We start from the raw sequence: 26,592 nt of genomic DNA, 5'->3' as shown, positions 1-26,592 counted from the left end.
GCAGTAATAATTCCCTGAGTTGCAAGAGAAAAGCTGTGTGGGTGGGGGCAACTGTGAGGAGTTTATGAGGTTAGCTTATATGAAGGGATGGGAAATACAGTACAGGGAGAGAGGAAATTTGGAGCTGTATACTCTTACAAATCATAGTAATTACTTTAGGAAGCAAAAATAATTTTGAAAAAATTAATAAATTTCAAATGAAAGATTAAAATTTAATTCATGTTAACTAAAAATATCCAAGGTAATTTGATCATCTGAAAGAGTGCTGAACAGTTTTAGAAACTTGATGTAACTCAAACAATCCAGCTGTCAGAGATTTTTAAAACATGCATACAAATAAGCATGTCTTTGGTCTAAGGCAATTATAAGAGTAACTTCTATTTATGGGAGAAAATCATAGGCTTTTATAGGTTTGTTTTTTTTTTTTCAGTTTGATAGTATTAGTAGTGATTTTTTTCCTAGAGATGATCTTAAATTGCTACTTTTTGTTTGTTTTTGGCCAACCAAGTTTTTGTGAAAGGTATACAGTGAGTCAAAAACTTGCTATTTGCTGTAACTACTTTGATTTATATTATTTTCCAGCAGTTTTAACTAATAACACCTTTGGGGAATTTTTGTCACCATAAATATATATAGCATGATATAGGCCTAATTATAATTTCTACTTGACTTTGGGCTTTTACAGAATACATGGATGTTATAATTGGGAATTATGAGCACCAATCACTTTTTTCTTAATTTTAACTAACATAATGCTATTATAGACAATTATATTTTGAAACAGAGGATTTATGTAGATTTTGTACAAAGGAATGTTTAATCATTTATGTTCTGACAGGAAGGCATAACTAGATGGATTCCCTTGGTCATCTCCATTGGGAGTGTTTCTTTTGTCTGTTGTGTGACTTGGGAAAGTTTATTCTTACACAAAGGAACTAAAACAATCAAATGAGTCTGTGGTTTTGGACTACAGACCATTTAGGTAAAGGCCAGTTATAGCCATGAGCACCATAATTCCTAAAGATTCTCCTTGTATGCTTTTCTGCAAAGTTTATCATCCTGTGTCTTTTTTTTTAATTTTTTTTTTTAATAGAGGCATGTTTTATTTGTTTGTTTTGTTTATACATGCACTGGGTACAGTCAGAAGCGCGGGAGGGTGAGAGAATTCACCAGAGCCAGAGCGGAGAGCAGAGCAGGCAGAAGGACCGAAGTACACTGCTGAGGGGAGCAGCTGGCGGCAGGAGAGGTCTGCGCGCCATGTGGGACCCTCCTCCCGTGGCTGGGGAGCAGCCAGGGATTGAACCGGCGCCGCAGGGGCTGCGGGCAGCTTCGCAACCCAGCGCTCAACCGCTGCGCCACCGGGGAGGCCCTATCATCCTGTGTCTTCAGTGCCTTTTCAGATTTTCTTTCACATCAGAAAAGTTACTTTGTCTTTGTTTCAGAAATAGCTTCATTTTTATTATTAAAACTGTAATCATATTGGTTAAATCTTGCAAGCACTGTCATAAATTCCCCTGATTTCCTTTCTATTCTTTCCCTTACCTTTTAGTAGCAATGTGATTTCTTTTATCTCCCTGAGTGAAGTGTTAAAATATGTTTGGCTTTGCTTGAAATTTCTGACATTTAATTCCCTAAAGCTGAAATGTAATTGATCACATTTATCCAGGTGAGAAAGCTGTTCCTTTGGTATAGGTTGAGTTCTTCTTTCTCAATTATATAGCTAATCAAATAAACATTCAGTAGTGCTTGATTTGAATATATAATGACACTGGGATAGAGGAAAGGAAAATTGACTGCTTTTAAGAAACAGGAAATGTAGCTGGAGAAGGCTTAGTATAAGGGAGGTTACCTAGAAATAAAACTAAAGATTAACTTCTTCATTGCTTTCCTTTCTGTAGTTTTATTAAAAATTAACTTTCTTAGAATTTAAGAAGCACATTTAGTGAAGATTTTTTATTTTTGGTTTTAATTTTTAGAACTTAATAAAGCATCTTCCTGTTCAAGACCAATTAAATTCATTGTCTCAGTTCAAGAATGATTATAACAACTTATGTGAACCCGAGCAGTTTGCTGTTGTGGTAAGTACTGTTTTTCAGTGTTAATCTTTCTTTTGAGGAATTTTTTATATTTTGTAAAACAGGGGAAAGTCAATGTCCAGCCGTTTTACATCATTATTATTCACAAACATTTAATATTCATTATGCCTTTATTTTTAAACAAAGGATATTCATGAAACATTATCTTGTTTTGAAGTATATAGTGAAAGTCTGTCAGTGAAGCCCAAAGGACTTTACAAAGTATAAACGTATTTTTTTTAATGTTCTCAATTGAATGTCAAAATGTAAATGAAAGCTAGTCCTTAAGACTAGACAGATTGACTTATTCTTGAGAATTGTATTCCCACATATTGCAAGATCAGCTTTAGTTTCTGGTTACAAACATCAATTCAGTTCATTTCATATTTTCAACTCTGAAATTAGAAATAAAGTCTTTCTTAGTAATGAGGATTAAAAAAAAAATCAATGTTTTTAAAAAATCATCTGTTCCAACTCCTATTTTATAGAAACTGGGCTCTGAAGAGGTGAAAATACTTGCCAGTGTTATATATTAGCTGTGTGGCAACTTAAAATTAAGCTTTTCATCAAGTTTTTTTTTCCTACTCTTTTCTCTTACCATGAAATTATTTTGGAGGTTGGTTGTACTCAGTCATCATGAAATAGTTTAAAGTAGTGTTTCATATTTTTATATACTATATTTTTCCTTTTATTTCCTTTTATAAATTTCCTTTTATTTATTTTTCCTTTTATAGTATCATGAATATGGCCATACTGGGATTGTATTTGCTATCATTTTGAAAAACTGGATATACTTACTAAAGGAGTGTATCTGTACACCATATTTTGCATTTTGTTAGCATTTACTCTTAAACTTCCTGACTCTGCATTAGCCCACTTTTCCCCACCACTCCACCAAAAAAAGGAAAAAAAAAAAAAGGAAAAACTTCTTTGAATAGACCACAGGAGAAACAAAGGACTCTCTATTTGATTTGAAAATTTGCATTATAAAACTTTTTGACTCATTGACTTTTATAAAACAAAAATTATTTTTATGCTTTTATCCAATTCTTTCAAATCTTTTCTCCTCTTATTTTTATTTCATTCTGTTCTTGTTTGCTTTATATGGTTCTACCTGATCACTTGATAACTATTTGATGCTTTATCTGCATTGCCTTTATATGAGAATAATAAGGATAGGGGAGAATTTTCATTTAATTTTCAACCACCACCTCCCCCATTCATAGACTTTTCTCCCCCTCAAAAGGGGGAGAACCTGCTTAAAATTCTAAATACTACTGAAGTATTCTCAAAAAAAAAAATCACAGACTGCCGCGGACCAGCCCAGCAGTGGCGGGAGATCGAGACAATCTCAGGGTTGAATGAGAATGAGCAAAAGGTGATCGAAGGACTTAGGGCGAGGGACAAGAATGACACACAGACACACTCAAGGGAGAGTGAAAATTTGAGTGCACTTTATTGTAGACAATCTTTTCTTTTTATACTTTTTTACAGTAATTGCTTCATTGTTTTTGCATAGCATATAGTTAATCATTTATCAAGGCATACGTGCACATTGTGTCACTTATCATTACATCTTGCTTATTATTTATCAAAAAATCAGGTATAAATCAAGAACATTTCATACTCTAATCTTCCTACTGCAGATTCATTCTAGAACATCTAAATTATGATCACATTGTTATTATTACTTTATTCATTATGTCTTCCATATACTATTATCTATTACTGTAAAAAAGTATAAAAAGAAAAGATTGTCTACAATAAAGTGCACTCATATTTTCACTCTCCCTTGAGTGTGTCTGTGTGTCATTCTTGTCCCTCGCCCTAAGTCCTTCGATCACCTTTTGCTCATTCTCATTCAACCCTGAGATTGTCTCGATCTCCCGCCACTACTGGGCTGGTCCGCGGCAACAGACTACTTAGAATCTTGATTTTTTTCTCATCTTTTTTTGATTCCTGAATGAAAATAAGGATGTAAAATTATAATTTTATAATTGTACATTAAATATGTACATTATAAAATGTACAATTATAATGTATAAATCTGAAATACTTTCAAGTTTATATGAAATGTTAGTGACTTTTTTATGTTGCATAACATCACAGAAGCAATTTAAAGCAATTCCCAAGTCTTAGTGGTTGTCACAGAAAAATGAGTTCAAACTTTCAGATATTTTCAATGTATTTAAAATAGACAAGTCATGCCCTTTTTGAAGAATCTATAGTTCACATCAATTTGCAAGCAGTTACTCATAAGCATCCAAAAGTTAAAGTATATTAGATTCCTAAATACTAGTGTGAGAGGTTACAGTTTTAAGACAGAGACAGACCATTTCCTTTTCAGGAGATGTCAGTTCAAACTTGACTTTGAATGCACACATTCATGCCAGGTCATTACTAACTGCAGATGGAATTTAATGAGGAAGAGTAATGTTGGTGAAAAACATCTTCTATGGGCAATCTGAACAGTGCTTTATGATCTGTTGATTGTGGATACTCTTGCACAGTTTAAGTACTAGTTTGTGTGGTACTATGACTTTAAAATATAGTTATTTAGGTGAAGAAGTAGAAAATTGAGGAAATGTTGAAAACTCTGTATGTGTATTTTTTCCTACAGTATTGTTCTTCCATATCACTATGTTCAGTTTCAACGTTTGACAATTTTCAATCTGCCTCCCCCATTGTTAGAGTTTCTGCCCCCTCAAAAGGGGGACAACCTGCTTAAAGTTCCAAGCAATACTTAAGAATTCTCAAAAAAATCAACAAAAATGTACAACAGTATGAAATGCTTGATGTTTTCTGTTCCTTTCTGGGTTGAAAGCTTAATTTTAAATTTACTTATTAAACAGTGATATGTTTTAAATTCACTTATTGGGTGGTTTTAGGAAATTGATCATAATCACCATGTATATTTCTGTAAGACTCCCATAATACTAAGCTTCATTAAAAAGTTGGAATTATATTTATACCAAAGTTGGGTAATTAACATAAGGTAAATTAAACTCCTGACTCCTATAAGGCATTTTATATCGGAGAAAGACATTTACTTATTGATTAAACCTAGGTTTAAAATACTGGTAATTTCTACCTAAAAAGCCATCATAGTCACAAATGGAATAGTGAAGATTGGGCTCACCTTTGCATCCCCAAGGGGGCCAAAACTTGCCTTTTCATTTGTTTTTCACCATAAATTTACCAGTTCATTTTCATCTTCACTTTCTGTAGACTAACATGATTTCTAGTATTGTTTAGTTTAAACTCTGAAGTTATGTGACTTACCAGTTTAAATTTTTCCTTTATCCAACTATATGACCTAATTTTATTGATGTGAATTATAGATATCTCAGAAAGGTAAGTTAAACAAACACCCAAATTTGGTTCAACGGAAAGTCACTGCCATGGTTTATATTATGTAATCAATTTAAATTCCATACAAGAATTATATAAACAATAAACAAAAAGCAGCTCTACCAGGGTATTGGCATATATTTACATTCCTTTCTCCTGGTAGGAAGGTCTTATGCTAAAATGACACATCCAGAATGTCAATCCAAATTGACAAGTGATGTCAATTAAAGGTTGGTTAGAATATGACATAATACATAATTCAAAATATGTTTTACTTTTGTATTGATGCCAAAAAAACTATCCAGTTCTTTATGACCTGCTGTGTGCGGTATACAGATTTACAGTTCAGATACAAATATGTCTGTAATATGTCAGTAGCAATTAAATGATGTGTTTGAAGTTTTCCTTCAACCATTAAACCATTCCATACATCTACAATGTCTCTAGCAATAGTGAGTTTCATATCCCCTCTTCATTTCTCGCTTGAAATTTGAAGCAAATTTTTAAAATACTGATATTACCTCTAATTCTAAAAACATCAGTTTTAAATGTGCAAGTACTAGACCCAGACACTTTTATGGGATTAAGAGTTCAGTCATTCATCTGTTATTTCTTAATGCACCATCCTAGACTAATTCTCTTTGCAGTCGTATGGCTTGTAATTTGGCTGAATTGAGCAGGATGATTCTCAAGAGCTGTCCTGTCCATGCCTCACAGTCTAGTAGCTTTGGTGACATAGTGATGGTGCTGGTAGGTGGGCTGGTACCTGTTAGACTGGAAACCTGTGCTATGAATTCAGAGCCTAGTAGTTTAATTAATGATATTATTGACTTGTTTTTGTATCTGATAATAGTATATTTGTGTCCTTTATGTTTTCTGGTAGATATTGACATAAGAATAATAAGCCATCAAAAAATGTGAGCAAACTATCTTTTAATGCTGAGGGACTATGGGTTCTGGTTAAGCTGTATTTTGGAAGAGTGCTCAGGGAAATAGGAGTGTTCTGTATCTTCTTATGTGACTTGAAATTAATGACAGTTTACATGCTGGTTTTATTGCTGCCGTCGGTTCTAGGCAGAGGGTACCAAGTACTGACTGATGTGCTTAATTTGAAATATTATGTCTCCTCCACCATCTAGGACAAAACTTCTTTTTTAAGAAATTGGCATACATGTGGAATCCCCTGGCTTCATGCTTTGCCCAACCTAATTTTCTATCCAATAAGATTAGGAAATGAAGCTATGCTTCCTAGGAACTCTCACTCATTAGATCAGTTGCCTGTCTCTTCTCAGATTCCTTCCCGCCCTCAACTCCAACACTTCCTCATTTATCTCCCCCCAAATATTAGCTACTTCCCGAAGGTTGGTTCCCATTGAGTACAGTCTGATTTTGCAAGACTACATTTTTTGTTATTTGTAACATTTCTTTTGTCAATAAGTCCCAAGTAAAATTATCTGTTTTCACAGTAGCAGATATTTTAAATATTCAATAGGATCAGAAGATTAACTGACTTGGGAAAAGGTCTCAAATTTTGCTTCTGAAACTTGACATACTAGACTTTCGCTGTTAAAAAAAAATTCTGGGTTTGAGTATTTGTATCTATATTCTTAAATTGTTAACTGCCTGTTCTTCAAAGGAATTAAAACATTTATAGGGAGGTTGATTTGAACAAATGTCCTGTTTGTATACTGTATTTTGATCTGCCACCATTTGGTGTCACTGTAGGGCAGGGCTTTTAAACTTTGTATAGTAGAGGACTCCATTTACTTTTTTCTTTTTTCTTTTTTTTTTCAGTCAAATGTAGGAAGTTCATGCTTATTTCCTTGCATTAAAAATGCCTTGTTTTCAAGTACACCCTAGTATTCTGGTTGTAAAACATTCAAATAACATACATAAATATTGACTACAATAGAAGTTCCTTGTATCCTAGTACCCTTCTGCATTCCATATATATGATCATTTTTAACAAGTTGTTGAACTTCCTGTTCAGTTTTTTTCATAGGTAAAGATGTATACATGTTCATATGCACATTGGGAAAAAAAGGACTGGTTTGAAACCTGTCTGCTATAAAATGTATTCTGGAGGGCTTTTTTTGTTATACTTTTTAAATAGTCGTATGTGTTATTTTATGATTTCATATTATGGCTTTTTCTTTTAACCATTCCCTTAATGAAGGATAGTTCTTGTTTTCTCCAGAGGGTTAAAAAGTCGTTCTCTATATGTAATTAAAGGCAGTATTTCTTAGATGTTGTAAGCATGGACTGTGGATTTATCTTACATGGGCTTACTAGCTGTATTATCTTAGGGAATTCATTTTTCTGTACCTCAGTTTCCTTATTTATGAAATGGGTATATATTAATCTTCTGTTGCTGCTGTGACAAACTACTACAACCTGGCTTAAAACAAGATTGTTATCTTATTCTAAGCACAGAAGCCGAATTTGGATCAGCAATGCTGCATTCTGTCTGAAAATTCTAGATGGTCATTTATTTCCTTGCTTTTCCCAACTTCTTGAGGTTGCCCACCTTCCTTGGCTCATGGTACAGCATCACTCTGACTTCTGCTTTTGTTGCCACATCTCCTCTGACTCCCAAGTCTGCTGGGAAAATTCAGCATCGTCTTCCTATCTCAAGATCTTTAATACGATCACGCCCGCAAAATCTCTTTTGGCATGCAAGATAACATACTCAAAGGTTTTAGTGATTAGTATATGGTCATATTTGGGTGATTACTATTCTGTAAACAACAGGGACAACATTAATACCTACTTCCATTGCATTGTAATAAAGATCAATAAGTCGATATAATGAATATAGGTCAATTATCTGTAGTCATAAACTCTGAAAAAATCTTTGCTTTTGTTATCAGAATTTCTTTGAGAACAAGTTTCAGATTTTTAATTGCTAGGTTAAAGGTTGTTTTAAATCTTGATAGTTATTGTTAAATTACCTTTCTAGGAACCATGTCAACTTACACTTTCATGAACAATATTCTTTTTCTTGCACCAAAACTTAATATTACCTTTCTTTTTTCACTTGATTTTTTTAAACCTCATATTTCTTGGCTATTAGAAGGGACTGAAGTAATTATTATGTTTGTTGGTTATTTATATGTATCAATTATATATTCAGCGTAGAGGGACAAACTTGGTCCATTTTAACAAAAAACCATGATAAATAGTAGTTATTAAGTCTTCAGTTTGATTTGCAATATTTTAATGGTATAAAATAGTGAAAGGCCACTGATTATCTTTCACTGACCTCCTACAATTCTTCAGATGATCCCCATTACTTATAATGGATGTCCAGAATTATTAGAATTAGCATTAGGCCTTAAAAAAACACAAAACTTTCATTGAAGCTTAATTGACATATAATAAAATGCACATATTTTAAATGTAGGGTTTGATTAATTTTGACATATGACTATATCCATGAAACTATTTCTTTAATATAATGGACCCTTTTGAGATAATTATTTTAATTTTGTTGAATATTTAGATAATGATTTTTCGTGTATGAAAATGGATTAATTCAAAAGTAGACTGAGCAACTAGCACATTTGAGTATGCTTCAATTCACACTTTTAACAAAAACAGAATTTAACCACTCTTTGTAATTTATTACTTAACTTGTAGGCTTTTCATGACATTCTGCTCTTCAGATACTGCACTTAAACTGAACTCTTTTTTGATCCTTCTTTACCCGAGAAGGTCATGTTGTGTGAGTCTGTGAATACTAAGCACCTTATGCAGTGGTTTTATTTTCTAAAAGAGCTTGAGGGAATGGAGATGGGTTCTAGAATCATGAGTAATGAAACAACTTCAAAAAAGACATGCCAAGATAGTTGAGGAATTAAAAGAATATCCTTCACCCAGCCATCATTTTTCCAGAAAGTCTTTCTTTCATGCCGAATGTGTTGATTATTTTAAGTGTTTTGTAGATACAAAATCAACCTTGTTTTACTGACTTAGTTATAACTTTAAGACAATAAAAGACATGGGAGTTAGAAGGCTATATTTTCTTCTTCAAGAACCCATTCGCGCTTTGTAATTACTACTTCTTTTTTCTTTAATAATTTGTTTTGGAACTTGTCTGCCAATGACATAGATCTTAATAGTCTCTTCTCCTGGAAAATGCAAGGTCTGTTTGTCTTCTGCTGTTATGGTTGTTCTGTCTACTTGTTCAAGCCTCTCAAATATCCTGATGCTTTAGAGAGGATTTTGGCAACCTTATTTGCAAAGCTTTCATTGCTCAGGACATTTGTTTAGAATAATAAATTATTATAACTATATTCAAAGCTGTTTAAATCTTACAGGTCTGCTTCTCATAAGCATTCAGCTGTTGTTCAGTTATTCTTGTCACTTCACTTTGCAACCCTTTTGACATACTTCTCCCAGGATCCAGGACTTATTATAGGTTCACTAGCACAGATGGTTTTTCTTTTACATTGTTCAGGACTTAATACTGTAGCTTGCTTTCAATTATCATTGATTAGTAACCTAAAATTCTTCAGATATTTTATAATTACATAATTTTTCTTGTGATCTGATTTTTACTTCGCGTCTCCTTTAGCACTCTAAGTCAAAATACTCATAATGCCATTTGAATTATTAGACTTAATGAAATTTTGTTTAATTGGTTGAAATCAGTTTTCAGGTATCTTTACCTTATCTCCCTTAATATATTTTTTCTCTGAAGACGTTTTTCATCAGATTTCTCCTTAATTCTCTTGCACATGATACAATGGATGTGTATGTTAACAAAACTCCTAGAAGACCATTTACATCTTTTCTTGACATTTTAACATAATACAAAATAATATGAAAAGATATATAGATTTGATCAAATATTCTGAAATTCACAAAAGAGGCTTTCTAATGGTTAACCTTAACATGATTTCACTAATAGATTGAGAATATTTAAGGACCTTTTTAATATTGAATTTAGATGATTCTTAGGAAATGGCTCCAGGTAACAACTTTTCCATTAATGTAGGTCTCAGCCTCTTAGTGCTATAGGAACTTGGATTGCCAGATATTTTATGGATAAATTTAGACAGTGAGACTGTGTTGATTAAATAAACCGCTATCTGATAAGTTTCATTTCAATACCATGTCATTTTGGTTCAGCAATAGCATTCATGCATGCATTTATTTGATATAAATAGCACCATATGCTAGGCATTGTTCTAGGCTCTGATTTGTTACGAGTATCACTTAATTCTTACTGGTTTTAGTTGATTACAACAACAATATGCACATACACAAGAATATAATAATACCAAGTAATAATAATTACTCCTCGGGGAACCTCTTTGGTGGCCTAGGGGTTAAGTCTCTGAGCTACTACCAAGAAGGCCTGAGTTCAATCCTCAGCCACGGAGCTGACCCACATGACACAGCTGACCTCTCTTGTCTTACCTGCTGCTCCCGTCATCAGTGTATTTCAGTACATCTGCCTTTTCTGTTCCCCTCTCTGTATCTGGTGAATCCCCTCACTCCCCACACATCTGGCCTACACTCCAGTTCTACACAAAAATAAGTAAATAAAATATTTAAAAATAGTTCCTCCTTGGGAAATCATGGGGTAAGGGTCTATGTGTCTCTGCATTGACATCTCTAGGCAAGGGCTCTCTGAAGAGGTAATATTTGAGTAGAACCTTAATGAGTGACTTTTGTTAACTGTGACTGTCTTCGAGAGGCATATAATAGATCTTGGACTCCATAAGCACCAAGGTTTTGAGGGACAAATTTGGCAAAATTAAGGCCAGTGGCTATGGCAGAGTGAATAAGGGGGGCATGGTAGGAGATGGTGTTAGAGGTCACTGGGGCTTTGCAGCGTGGTGCGAGGCAGGTGGACTTCATTCTAACAAAACTATTGAAGCATTTTAAACAAAGGAGTAAAATGATCAGATTGATGCTTTAGGGCTGTAATTCTGGCAGCTCTGTCAGGGAACAGATTGTGAAGTGGCATAAATTGAAGCCAGCATCTAGTTAATTCGCTATTACAATAGTCTAATTATTAAGGTAAGACTCAGTGGAATCTTCACAGGCTTGATGGCAATGTCACTGGTGAGAAGTGGTCTTTTCCAGGTTTATTTTGAAAGCTGCAGTGACAAGATTTCTGATGGATTGCATTTTGGGTTAGGAGAGGAGTCAAGGATGACTGCAAAGTTATTTACCTGTGCAACTAGAAGAGTTTCCATTTACAGAGACGAGAAACAAACTTGCAAGAGAAGGAGATTGTGGGAGGAGAGATTTGTAACATGTCTGTAGATATCCAAGTGGACATATAAAGTATGCAGTTGAGATGTAAGCTGGATTAGGGCTGAAGATATAAATTTGGAACAGCTATGACACCAGATGAGATCACCTAGGGAAGGTATTAGAAATTAACACAGGAGGCAGCAAGGGCACGGCAAAATATGCAAACCTTACTGTTTTTCTCAGTCTTCTCCCTGGAGAGGGACTCATCATCAGCAAGGTTTTGTTTGTTTTTGCTGCTGGTTACTACCTCTCTGAGGAAAATTGTAGTCCCTGGTCTAGGGAATTGTACAAGGTGATTTTATAATATGACACTATTGCAGTTCGTTTCAAAAACCAAGCTTAAACATGGGTCAGAGGGCTATTTAGTATTTGTAGTATATAATTTGTCAGGGACTTTGGGAAAGCAGTTAGTGGTCATGAAATTGTAGAAAGAAAGAAAAGACTACTTTTGCTTCCAGTCCTTCCTCTCGTATTAAAGAAAGTGGAATAAGCTCAAATACATCATCATAATAAATGTATGTGCCTATATTATGAACAAAGATAAAGTTAAAATGCCAAAAGCGAGCAGGCTTATTCCTTGATAAAATAACTCTTATTTAATCAAGGGATTGAGTTCATTTAGTTCAAATCTCCATCAAAATAGTAATAAGAAATCCTGCCATTAAAGGAAAAAATCACTCAAATACTACCAATTGTGTGCTCTGCAGAGTGGGAGGATAAGTGGAATTGAACTCTGAATGAATTCTCTCAGGAACTTTTGTTACCCTTGTTCCCTTGAAATTAGCAGAATGTCAGCTGTATTAAATAACTCTGCAATTCTTTAATTTATTAGAACTAATAAAAACACAGCATGTTCTGAGTAATATGCGATTGCATTGAGTTGCTAGCTGTAGTGAGTTTCTCAAAAAGTTAGAATTTTATACTGCTGTTTATCTTGGTCTTTTCCCTTATTTCACTTTGTGGCAAGGGGTACAAAGTTTTGTTGCATTTTATGTAATACGTAAAATATAAAATGTGTGAAAGGATGTGATAATGTTAAGATATAATACTTACCTCAATTTATCTTCAACACAGTCTATTCTTAGTGCAAATGTCAAGGATTTAAGTCAGATTTTATTCTGTGTGTACCTATAATCCCATAATCGCTTCTGGCCCCAGGAGAAAACCCTAAATCCTTGCAGTCATCTTCAAAGCTCTACATTTTCTACTACCATCTCGGTGTCTTCTGCCTTATCTTCTTCCACTCTCCCAGGGCTAACTCAGCCTTAACTACATGACCTCTATACTATTGCTCAAACAGGCCAGTCACATTCTTAGGAATATTACATTTGCTGCTTCCTCTCCTTGAACCTTGCTTCCTGCAGATATCGAAATAGCTTGTTCCCTCTCCTCTTTCCAGTCTTTCTTCATATGTTAACTTCCGGAAGCCTACTCTGAGCAGCCTATTTGAAAGTTCATCTCCAGTTTCCCATAGTATTTCTTTGTTCTCTTCCCATTTTGCCCCCCAAGTGCTTATCTTCTCATACCAGCTATGACACCAGATGAGATCACCTAGCGAAGGTATTAGAAATACCTCCTATTTGTTAATCTATCATAAGAATGTACATGATGTCAAGAACAATTCACAGGTATTCATTGGTGAGTTATTAGTATCTTGAACAATATCTGACATTCAGTAAGCACTCACCAATGTCTGATGAATGAGTAAGAAACTTTCCCTAAGGCACATCAGGATTGATTTTAAATGCTGACAAACTAAAACTATTTAACTCTTGGCTTACTAGGTTTGCTATGCAACATGTTCCTAGTATTGAATCATGAGTCCAAGTTAAAAAAACTTCATTTTGTGAGGCCTCCCTAGTGACCTAGGGAGGGATTAAGTCTCCATGCTACTGGCCAGGAAGCTAACATAACACAGCAGACCTCTTCTGTCTCATCTGCGGCTCCCCTCAGCAATATGTTTCAGTAAATCCACCTGCTCTGCTCCCTGCTCTGTCTCTGGTGAATCCTCTCACCCTCTGCACCTCTTGCCTACACCCCAGCTCTTCTATGCAAAAATAAATAAAACCTTAAAAAAAATATTTCATCTTGTTATTCCAAATTTCTTCAATATTCAATGCATTTCTAGTCTAATTAGATAGACCTGGCTTTGAAATTTTGATTTACCATAACTGAATATAAATCTTTGGGCATATTTCTTTTTTTTTCTTTTTAAATATTATTATTATTATTTTTTAAAGATTTATTTATTTATACAAGCACTGGGTACAGTCAGAAGCACGGGAGGGTGAGAGAATTCACCAGAGCCAGAGCGGGGAACAGAACAGGCAGACTGACGAAATACACTGCTGAGGGGAGCAGTGGGCGCGGCAGGAAAGGTCTGTGTGCCATGTGGGACCCTCGCTGGCCAGCTGGGGATGGAACCAGCGCTGCAGAGGCTGCGGGCAGCTTCGCAACCCAGCACTCAAACGCTGTGCCACCAGGAAGGCCCAATGGGCATTGTGTTTTTTTTTTTTTTTTGATTCATTTATTTATACAAGCACTGGGTATAGTCAGAAGCGTGGGAAGATGAGAGAATTCACCAGAGTCAGGGCGGAGAGCAGAGCAGGCAGACTGACGAAGTACACTGCTGAGGGGAGCAGTGGGCGGCAGGAGAGGTCTCCGCTCTATGTGGGACCCTCACTCCATGGCCAGGGATGGAACCGGGGCTGTAGAGGCTGCGGGCAGCTTCGCAACCCAGCGCTCAAACGCTGTGCCACCGGAGAGGCCCAATGGGCATATTTCTTAATACCCCTCAATTTCATTTTCTTTTTTTATGACATGTTCATGAATGTAGAACCTGTCTAACCAGATTGTAATGAGATTTACATATGTGTAGTCAATAGTGAACAGTAAGTACCTAATTATGTTAGCTGCTTTTTTTTTTTCATTTTTAATGTTTTTCTGTTTACCTGTTGTGACCCAGTTCAGAAGCCACTTTCTTTCCATAAGAGCCATTCCTTACTTTGTAGAATTTTTCCCTTACTGTTTAGTCTTCCTCTTCCTGGTGGTATGTATATGTGTTTTTGCTCTTACCTTGGCCTTAAGAGTTCACTGTCAATTTTATAGACAACCTCCTAATTCCAGATCCAACATATACTTTTCAGCTTTCTTCTTACATACTCTCAACCTTAGGTTATCATTTCACCCTGTTAGTTTCATCTACTTTCTTGTTTTCTAGTCTGGCTTCCTTGTGCTTCTTGACTAACTTACTCCCTGGCTCTTTTCCGATTTCTTCCAACACTTTAACATCTTACTCAGATTCTGTTCTCTGCTTTTCCTTTTTTTCATATCCTCCTCTTCTTCAATATTTTTCCACCCCATAATTATTAATAACCCCTTCTGAACAATTTTTAGATCATCCAGACTTTTTGTACCTCGACTTTCAATTTTTCACTAAGCAGCAAAGAGATATTAAGGGTTTGACACAAAACGTAAGCTTTGAGAAGTAGTCCAGTTATGATCAATTTCCATGGCTCCAAGATCTGATGGTGAGACATAGTGCTGATGAATTTATATTCTATTTATGAAGATAAAGTTCAAGAATACAATTCAAATTATTGAAAAGCTCATTCTCTCCTGATTTTAAAATTGCACATATTGACCCCAACTATATGAGTCAACAGTTTTCTACCTGTGGTATATCCAAACAAAGACTTTAGCTTTAGGAATCCCCTGAAATTAAAGTCATCCAGTTGCATACAATAATAATTTAATGGTTTGTTATTGAAAGTGTGCTCAAGGGCAAAAAAAAAGGATATCACAAATTTGCTTTAATGGAGATACTACAAAACAACAGATTATTCTTCTGCTTCTAAGTTATTTAATACAATGGGATAGGTAGAGGACACTAAAATCTTAATCTGTAGTAGCTCATTATGATTGTTTTTCTAATTTGATATCTGAGGCTTGTATACTTTAAAGATGAAGGTGTGAGTTATAGGTGTAGGGAGAATACTTACAGAGTTTCAGGTCAATAACATAAGTATTATATTAAATGAGGAATTGTAAAGCAGCCAAGTAATTACATGACAGTTATATTATTTGGCTTTTTTATAATGATATACCTCTCAGAGTTTCTTTATATACATTTATCTGATATATTCCTCACCACAGCCCCTTAGGGCTGCAGGAACTGAACCTTGAGTCACAAAAAGAAAAGGATCCAAACTTGGCATTTTTGATGCCACATTTCCATATTGTACTCTGTTTCTATCATACCATGCTGTTTCTAAGTATAAGACTCTTGATCTGTTGGCAAAAAAGTAGATGTTTACAGGTGGTGGGAAAAGGCAAAAGAATTCAAATGGAAAGGTTTTATAGATAGACTTTATCCTACATTGTGTTTTTGCTCGAAATCAGTCCTCTGTTTTTTTGGGGGCAATAATCAAACATTAGCCACATTCATCTTCAAATTATTTGCTAAAAGGGGCAGGAAATCCTCTCTTTCCTTATAAAAGCTGGTATGTATAGATGTTTCTAGAATGTGTCCTGTCTCATCTGGCTCATTCCTCTTGTGGTTTGACCACTGACCTCACTTGAGTAAACTTTGTATAGGTTTCTGTCCCCTATTAGCAAAGGTGATGTATGATGCTAAGGGAAGTGTCCTTAACAACTTTTCTGGGATAGCTAGAATCAATTATCTATGTTTTACTTAACTCCATTTGCATGTGGCTCCTGAAACAGAGGGTGGTGGTGGTTGATCCCACATTTATTTGGTTCATTACATACTACTTGTCTGAAATTTTTTTCTTCCTTTTCTCTCTTTGCTTATATTTTTATTTTGTATTCAGTAGTATGTTTCATTAAATATTCTTATCTTCCATGCCAGACTTAGCTCTTTTGAAGGGATAAATGTGTTTGTTTTCTTTCATCTAATAATGAGTCATTTTCTGTCCTGCAACTGAGCTATTATCCTTTATTACTGCTATTTTAATTTCTTTACCAAAGATGCCAATTTTGTATCCAAGTTCATACACTAATTTAGGAGGTGGAATAGGGAACATTCAAAGTAAAAGCTAATTTAGTGAAAAGCTAGTGTTAACCCCTCTTTAGTGAAAAGCTAATGTTAACCTATGTACCACCAGCATTACCACTGACAAATCATTTGACTTACTCTAATACTTGTCCAAATTCTTTTCTGCTAGAAAAATCTAACTCTCTGTGTGTATAAGGGTGTGTGTACTCTACCATTTATATGACATTGGCTTATATTTACTTATGTTAGTCACAAGTGTATATTTTCATTTATTTAAGAGTTCTCATAGTTTTTGACTTTCAAACTGTGATTGGATCAATATTCTGTTATTTTTTTTTTTTTCACTGATGCCACAGTTTGTGTTTCTTCCTCTAGTAAACTATATGGCATTGCTAAAGTTTTATGCAGTGGGGAAGTACAAGTTTTTCTGTCCTATTTTTGTCAATATTTCCTTTATAAGTAGCTCTCCATAGAACCACTAGCCACAGTAAAGCACCTAAATCATTGTGTTCAATTGAATGGTAGTTATCTCCTGAAAAGATTTAAAATTCCCGTAGCTTTGTTTATAGTTTTTTTTGACACTGTATTTAAACTTTGGTTCTCACCCAAAATTCCTTTAAGTGTTTGGTATTTTTTAATGTAATTAAGAGAAATTAGTTCCATTATCTTCATGGATGGCAATACTTTCCTTATAATGGCGTATGTCTCCTATGTTCTTAGGTCCTTGCTTACTACTGGATTCTTAAAACCTCCTTTGAAACTATCCATTATACTGCCTGCTGGATTTTAGTAGCTATTTGTCAGTTAAAGACGATTTTTTGCCAAATTTATTCTCACCCAAATGCAGATTTCCTCCTGTTTTTTCTTAGCTATGGATTTTAGCTATCACCTAATTATTTATTAGTTATGCCTGTTGTCTAAATCCTGCCTTGAGACATTTCTGCTGAAATGCAGACCACAGACTTGGCCCCTCTGGCATCTTTGGACAAAACAATAGACATGCTTTATTACTGAAGGGCAGAGGAGTTGCCTGAAAAATGTATCACAGGGATTTGATTTGAATGCTCCCAAAATGCAACCACCAAATCAATGGCTTGAACTGAAGCATGAACCCAAACATGAATGAATTTCTGAAAGGCCATTGATTTATTTTTAGAAGTGGCTGAATGAATTTTGTTTGTCCTAATATAGAAACAGAGAATAAAAACAGCAAACAATCAATACTAAGAAACTCAGCAAGGTGTCATTCTTAATGGGTTTATGTTTGGAATAAATACAGAAACACCTTTGCCATTAATATTCTGGCATCAGAGAAAGAGCAAGAATTTTTAAAATGGCATAGGAGAGGGGCCTCCCCCGTGGCGCAGCGGTTGAGCGCTGGGTTGCGAAGCTGCGCGCGGCCTCTGCGGCGCCGGTTCGATCCCCGGCTGCTCCCCGGCCACCGGAGGAGGGTCCCACATGGCGCGCAGACCTCTCCTGCCGCCCGCTGCTCCCCTCAGCAGTGTACTTCGGTCCTTCTGCCTGCTCTGCTCCCCGCTCTGGCTCTGGTGAATTCTCTCACCCTCCCGCGCTTCTGACTGTGCCCAGTGCATGTATAAACAAAACAAACAAACCAGCAAACAAATAAATAAAGCATGCCTCTATTTAAAAAAAAAAAAAAAAAAAAAAAAAATAAAATGGCATAGGAGAAATTAAAGTCAAGTCAAGGAATTAGTTATTAAAGAGTAGTTCATGGAAAGTTGTTATTTTTAAACATTAAGTTGTTAGCGAATGTTATAGGAAAAAGTCCTTATTTTTAAATAAACTAATTAGTAATTTTCTAGCCACTCTTACCTCCACCATGTCTGATCCTGTGCTCCCTGAGTAAAACCTAAAACTCCAATGTCTGCTATGAGATCAGCTTCTATTGACAGATATAAAAGGGTCAGCTAACGGGAATTATGTGAAAGAATCTGACACTATTTTATTTATTCTTTGCATCCTACTTCTACATACAACTTTCTCTTCTACACGTGAATAACTGACCTTTACCTGGTCTGTTGATCAATCTTAAAAAAAAATTAGATATAAGTAAGCTATAATGTTTCAGGTATCTAGCATAATGAGTTGGTATTTGTATATGTTACACAATGATCACCATAATAAATACTTAACAGCCAGCAACATGTGTAGTCACAAATCTTTTTTTGGTAATGAGAACTGTTTAGTTCTTTTATCTGAGCAGTTTTCAAATATACAGTATTAGAGTCACGAAGCTTTATATTATATATATCTCCAGTACTTATTTTGAAACTTGAAGTTATTCCTTTCAACCATCTTCACCCATTTTGCTACCTCCCACTTCCTGCCTCTGGCAACCAGCAGTTTCTCTGTGTGGCCACTTGTTTATTGTTTTTTTGTTTGTTTACAGTCATATACAAGTGAGATGATATGGTATTTGTTTTTCTATGTCTAACTTATTTCCTATAATGCCTTCAGGGTATGTTGTTGCAAATGACAAAATTCCCTTCTTTTTCATGGCTGAATACTTTTCTGAGGGTGTGCGCATGTGTGCGCTCTCTCTCTCTCTCTCTCTCTCTCTGTGTGTGTGTGTGGTGTGTGTGTGTATGTATGTATGTATGTATGTATGTATACACTTACTACCTTTTATTGATTCACCGTCTGATGGATGCTTAGGTTGTTTCCATGTCTTGACTATTGTGTATAATATGACAGTGAACATGGCATTGCATATATTTGAGTTAGTGTTTTTATTTACTTAGGACAATTACCCAGAAGTGGGATTGCTGGATCATATGGTGTTTCTATTTTTAACTTTTTGAGTAACCCCTCATGTTGTTGTTCAGAGTAGCTGTACCAATTTCCATTCCCTCCAGCAGTGTGCAAGGGATCCCTTTTTGTCTATATTAACACCAGTACTTGATGTTCCTTGGACTTTTTAGTAATGAGTATTCTAATTGGTATGAGGTGATATCTCATTTTGATTGTGACTTGCATTTCCCTGCTTATTAATGATGTTGAGTACCTTTTCATGTATCTATTGGCCATGTTTATGCATTTCATCTTTAGAAGAAAACATTCAGATTCTCTGCCCATTTGAAACTATACTGTTGCTTTTTTTGCTATTGTTATATGAATTCTTCATGTATTTTGGGTATTGTGTCCTTATCAGACATGATTTGCAAATGTTTTCTCATATTTGATAGCCTTGTTGATGGCTTCCATTGCCATGAAGTAGCTTTCTTCTTTGAGACTGTCCCACTTTCTTATTTTTGCTTTTGTTGTCTTTGCTGATAGCATCAAATCCAAAAAACCGTTGCCAAGCACATAGGAGTTTACTCTTTCTGTTTTCTCCTGGGAGTTTTATGGTTTCAGGTTCTACATTCAAGACCTAATTCAAGACATAATCCTAGATATAGATAATACCATTTTATGGATGTGGCAACTTTTTCACTAATTAGTAGCTATTACAGTTCAGCTTTAAGCCTTAGTTTTAGGACACTAAAGAACAATCCATTTCAGTCTCTCATGTTTCTGTTTGCTGTAGTGCCTACTTTACTTAAAATTGTTTTAGCAGTGGTTTCTGTATGCTTCATTACTGGAACAATTTATTTTTAATATCTAAAGATTAACTTTCAGGTAATTACAGATCTAAATAACTTATAGTGTTTAAGTAAGAGCATGAATTGTTGAACTTGAAATTAAATTTTTGTATATTTTGTTTCTACCTTTTCCTGGAGTTTTTAAAATCTTCTATACAGAAAACAAAACAGTGGTGCATTAATTATGTAATGGAAATTTGCAGGGTTTTGTTGTATTTGGTATAAAAATATGATACTTTCTAGTTAGACCATCTATGTGGTTTTGAAATTTTATGACACAATCTGCTTAATTCGTTTCATTTTCAAAAACAAAACAAAACATCATTACAGTCACATACTAATTACTAGCCATACATCATTCATTTGAAATAAAGCCTAAAGCGTTTTGTAGTTATGAGCAAAAAGGTCTCTTATGATTCATCACTTTGCAATCAACATTGTTTTAAGGTAGTGTTTTAGATCTGAATATCATCTATTGCCTGGGAAGGTTTTTCTGTATTCTGCCAATCCCTTTCTGTACGTCTACATAATTCTCTTCTAAGACTACTTTGGAATCATAATGAAAAAGGGGAGGCTGGACTTAATGGAACTAAATTACTGTCTAGGAAGGCATTTTTATTGCACTTGTAACTTAATGTGTAATTGTTGTAGATATAGGCTTTTTTATTTGTACCTTTATGTCTCATTCTTGAAGCCATCTGCACGGGACTATAAAGTTCTTCTTCAGTAAATTTGAGTGAATAATATTCGCTATTGTTTTACTCAGTGGGTTATCCCTCTTGACAGAAAATGTGAAAAATCAATGAAAATAGATTATATATATACTATTTAGTCTTAAATATCACCCTACAAATTACTCATTTACAAAGGAAACATATAGTACCTTTCCACTGGAAGAACTGGTAGACAACCTTAACTCTGTGTGTGTGTGTGTGTGTGTGTGTGTGCGCGCGCGCGTGTGTGCGCACGCGAAGAATAGAGGTAGAAGGGCAATAGGCATTGTGATAAAATGAGTCAAAATGTAAATAATTGGTTAACTTAGGTAAGGAGCATTCTTTTGTATTAAAACAGAAATTGTAAGTAATTTTAAAATTTTGATTTATGTTAACAAAAACAGCCATAGAATATTTAAGAATGAATTTAAAAGAAACTGTGTGAGCCACTAGCAATGATAAATCTGGGCAAAATATGCAAATCAAGTGTTTTAAGACAATTAGTAGAGAAAACTGTACACATTGAACAGAAATTTATGAACTTCAGGAATTTTCAGTTTTTGATCTGGTTGTTTTCCAAGTCTAACACATTGCTGGTGTTCCAGCAAAGGGTGTGGTTTCCTTTGAGCTGGGAAGAAAGAGATCAAAATTTACATCAGCTAAAGTAACTAGAAGCTGAAGGGCAGGGCACTATGAAGAAACTGTGCAGAAAGAAATTCCATTAGTTCAAGTGGGGCTCTCCCTTGGGTCTGTGCCCAGAGGTTTAACTCTTCTTATGCAGAGCAAGGTTTGCCAGAAAACATCAGCTAGGAAGTGATGATGGAACAGATAGACTTGAGGTGCAGCATTGCTGGGAGGCATTGAAGTTGTGGCCCTCTGAAACAGAAAAATCTTAACAACTCAAGTTACTTGGCATTCACTTAAACAACTGGAAAAGATTGTACTTTATGAATGAAAAACTGCACCCTAAAGGGGTACCTACTCTAGTCCCACACATCACAACTAGTGAATATATATATATATTGTATATATTGGCACTGGGCACTAAAATGACTCTCAACTGTTCATCACAACTCTCAGTATACTTGAGGTATAGAGATTGACATTAACATGCAAAGATAAAACATAAAACTTGCAGAATAAAGCAAATGATATAAGCCACTTTGCCAAGCAGTTTGACAATATCTTATACTGTTAAGTACACATTTATTTGCCCTATCAGTTTTAGATATTTAAGAGAATAAAAAGACTCATGTGAGAATGTTCTTAATATACTGTATTAGTTTCCCTGGGAAGCCATAAAAATTGTCACCAACCTTCGATGTTCAAATCAATCCTAACTTATCCTCTTGCATTTCTAGAGGCCAAAAGTCCTAAATGAGGATGTTGGCAGGATTGGTTCCTCCTGTAGACTTTGAGGAAGCATCTGTTCTATTCCTCTCGCCTAGCATTGGTGGATGTTTGCAATTCTTGGCATGTCATGACTGTGTATATGTGTGTGCGTGCATGTGCGTGATTGCGCACGTGCACGTGTGTGTGTGTGGGGTGAGTGGGATTAGGGCCTAAATCCTACAGGATCCCATCTAGTGATCTTTATAGTTCCATAGACTTATTTACTAGGAGTAGTAACTCCAGTTATTTGGAGATAGGATTTAGATGTATATTACTTTCTTGAGTCCCTATATAAGCCAACCTTCTATATAGCCCAGACTCAGGTGGCAGAAGCAGGGGAACAAAAGTCCACCAATCATTGAAATATTGCTATCCTAAAGAGGAATGAGGTACTAAATTGTACTATGTTTATAAATCTCAGTCATATTGTTGCATGAAAAATGCCAGACATTAAAGTGTTTGCTGTATGTTTCATTAATATAAATTCAAGACTAGGCAAAACTTAGTTATAGCAATAGAAATCAAAGCACTGCTATGCTGTGGTGAGTTGGGAATTGTCTGGAAGCAGACATGAATGGATTTATGACTCCTACATGGCTCTGGGTTTTATGCCAGCTTTTTAATTCAACAAATATGAAACTTATGTGTGAAGAGTATTTGCTTAGATTGCTAAATTCAATAGGAAGTCTGTAACTTTACCATTTGCAGATCCTGAGTATCTACTGAACTCATTAGGACCTCCTGTGAAATTCTTAATGGTCCATAATTGATAAGGATTTGTAAACAAAGATAAAGCAATACCTGATATCTGGAATCAATTGTCTGTTTCTTGTCTAGCTGGAGGTACCAACATTCCATCCTTTAAATACTTTGTGTACAATTCTTGACTTTACCTTACTCTTGTGAAAACATGAGCAAAGCATACAATATGTATTATGCTATTGTGCTTTCTAAAATAATTCTATCTTAGCCTTATTATCATAAGAATATGTTTATTTAAAAAAACAATTTTGATATTCTCAATGCTGCCCAAGCATAAGGCACTGGAATAGTTAAGTTGTTGATTACTTTCTTGAAATAAACTTTTTTTTCCTGAGAATTAGGAAAAATATTAACCAGGTAACAATAAACAGTATGCCTCATAATTTAGTTAGAAAAATCAAGTTTGAATCTAAATTCTGTTATACTATTCCTTTTTCAGATGTCAGTTTCTTCTTCAACCCTTGCCATTTTCTCTAGTCTCGTCATTCATATGTGCTTTTACATCCTCCTGGTCACATGTTTCCTACAGAGAACAAAAGAGTTAGAATATAAAGTGTGTTGTGGAGGGGACAACAAAAGTGGGTCTGAAGACAATATTAAAAATTCAGTGCAATAAGAGTTAGTGGGCTAAGCCAAGGAAAAGGAAAGAAATCTGAAGTAGTAGTTTGAATGTCAGATGACTTTTGAATTGTGGTTACTCATTTCCACATTGAGATGTCTTGAGTGGCATGTATGCTTGGTTGGCAACAAATTTGCTTCCCTCTTATTACGTGACCTTGAAGAAGTCATTTAATTTTCGTGACATGCTGCTTCATTATCCTTAAAATTAGTGTATGAATTTAGAAAGTGTATGAAGTAAAGGTTAAGAGTAGTTAATCAATTAAGACTGCAGCCTGTAGCTTTTCAATGAGTTACTTATAGAGCTACTTATAGAGTTAGAAAGATAAATGTATAATTTTATGGTTTTTTTTAAAGATTTATTTATTTATACATACAAGAACTGGGGTACAGGCCAGAGGTGTGGGGAGTGAGAGGATTCAGTAGAGACAGACTGGGGAACAGAACAGGCAGACTGACTGAAATACACTGCTGAGGGGAGCAGCGGGCAAGTCAGGAGAGGTCTGCTGTGCCATGTGGGCAGCTCCCTGGCCAGGGATCAAACTCATGCTGCAGTGGCTGAGGACAGCTTCATAGGTTGTGTCTTAACCCCTTGCACCACTTGGGAAGCCCTATAATTTTACAGATTTTAAAGTGACTACAGTAGAATAGCACAGATAAGGAGTGTGTTTTAATCTTTATTTTCAGTTCAGTCTATAGAACTCTGTAGTCAGGGAAAAACCCAGTAAGTTCTAAGTTAGCTCTTGAAAATTGCTTGTATATAAAAGAAACTGTATAAAGAGACCCAGATATAGTGTAAAAGATAGACGGTGTAAAAATGTCAAATTGCATATTTTTCCCCTATAGAATAATGGATAAAATTTAAATTATGTGTGAAAAAAATGACTAATGAGTATAAAGGAGATTATATTTCCCTAGAGAATTTTTCTACTTTTTTTACCCTTTGAGGCATGGGAAGAATTAGATGATCTGAGCCATAAGGACAGCAGCTACTTCTTCTGTGCCTCTCCTAGCACTGAGTGGTGCCCAGTCAATACTTGTTGATTGATTGATTTTGTAAAGGTCTTTTCATCTTATTTTGTCCCTGCTCCAACAACACGTATGTGAACAACAAATAAAATTTTGAAATAAAATTCATCCCTAGGGTCCTGGATGTTGTTTTTGATTTTTTCTAAAAAAAAGATTTATTTATTTATTTATTTATTTATTTATTTATTTGTTTGTTTGTTTGTTTGTTTGTTTGTTTGTTTGTTTGTTTATATGAGCACTGGGTGCAGTCAGAAGTGCGGGAGGGTGAGGGAATGCACCAGAGCCAGAGCAGGGAACAGAACAGGCAGACTGACGAAGTACACTGCTGAGGGGAGCAGCGGGCGGCAGGAGAGATCTGCGCGCCATGTGGGACCCTCGCAAGGTGGCCAGGGATCGAACCAGCGCTGCAGAGGCTGCGGGCAGCTTTGCAACCCAGCGCTCAATCGCTGCACCACCGGGGAGGCCCATGAGTCACTGTTTTTAAGGTTTCTTCTTCTGGCTTGTAACATCTATGATTGTGGCCTGGCTGACTGCAGGAGTATGTTCTTTGCCTTCAAAAACTAGTGTGAAATTAAAGTGTTTTTACTTTCTTAGGCCTTCTGATGGATCTTTAGAGTATAACTCACTATTTCAAGATTTTGGTGGTCTGTATTTATATTGCTAACAATAATTTGCAAGAATATCTCTGTAAAGACAGAATTCTAATTTCTTCTAACATTCTAGTTGTTCTTTTTAACATTTTTATGACTTTCCATTACCATTGAGAGTATTTGTTGAACACCACAGCCATTCTTTGCTGCATGCAGCTTAGTTTTCATATCCAAGTCAGAGATCTAAGTTCCTTAGCAAACAAGAATACAAATCCCCTGTATAGACAGAGTATGTGAAGTGATAGGGAAGCAAAGTGGTTTTACTTTCTTAGGCCTTCTGATGGATCTTTAGAGTATAACTCACTATTTTCAGATTTTGGTGGTATGTATTTATACTGCTAACAATAATTTGCAAGAATATCTCTTGTAACTGTAGAATTCAAGGTTTGGAGGTCTTAGAACATAAACTTTCACTGAGTTTTTTTTCTACTCAAAATGTCAACCATTTGGCCTAGGGAATCAGAGTAGACTAAGTAATGAACTAAAGATAGGAACTAGCTCTAGATGAGTTCTTACTCCTTTCTAGCACAGTAAATTTGTTCACTAAAATACATTTATTACCAGTCAAAATTTAGAAGAAAGAACAATATGAAAAGAACGTATTTTAAAAGGTGTTCAAAGTCTGTTTTTAGGTTATCTTTTCTGACTTTGCTTTGTCAGGGATTTTCATGAACTCGTAGCATTTTGTTCTGCATTACCTCATAGACTTACTCTATCTTTTCAAGGTACCTGTCCCTTGTGCCAGGTAGACTCATTACTCATACAAATCTAGGTTATATTTTTCTAGGAAAATTAATTACTTCATACTGGCTACATATGGTTAGCTTGTCAGCAGGAAAGCTTTAACATATTTTGGGGCGGTATAATATAGGCATTAAGCAATCATTTTCTCTTTGTGCACGAAGTAGTACATTAATATATGTTAAAATGACTACATTCTGTAATACTAATGTTTTGCATGGGCTACTAAGACTTCCTTCTCATTTTTATTGCAAAGTGTCAAATACCTGTCTTCATAATCATGAAAAAGGGCACATACTGGAAAACAGATGCAGAGGTTCTGTTATGTATTTGTATATTCAAAAGGCTATATTAATGGTAGTAAAGCATTAT

At 35.2% G+C, this 26,592-nt stretch overlaps 1 protein-coding gene across 1 annotated transcript in view; it reads left to right on the top strand.

The window, feature by feature from the left end:
- The window catches only part of DIAPH3 (diaphanous related formin 3), a gene marked incomplete at its 3' end in the record, with an annotated part of 318,599 nt that overhangs the window by 88,419 nt on the left and 203,588 nt on the right, over positions 1–26,592 (top strand). Inside the window, exon 13 of the mRNA XM_084235758.1 lies at positions 1,977–2,078. Coding sequence (XP_084091884.1) covers positions 1,977–2,078 — 102 coding nt within the window. The remainder of the gene's footprint in view (positions 1–1,976; positions 2,079–26,592) is intronic.

Source organism: Talpa europaea (assembly GCF_964194135.1).
Source record: "Talpa europaea genome assembly, chromosome: 6".
Lineage (NCBI taxonomy): Eukaryota > Metazoa > Chordata > Mammalia > Eulipotyphla > Talpidae > Talpa > Talpa europaea.
The sequence above is the reverse complement of the archived record's forward strand: the minus strand, read 5'-3'. Positions and strand labels throughout refer to the sequence as shown.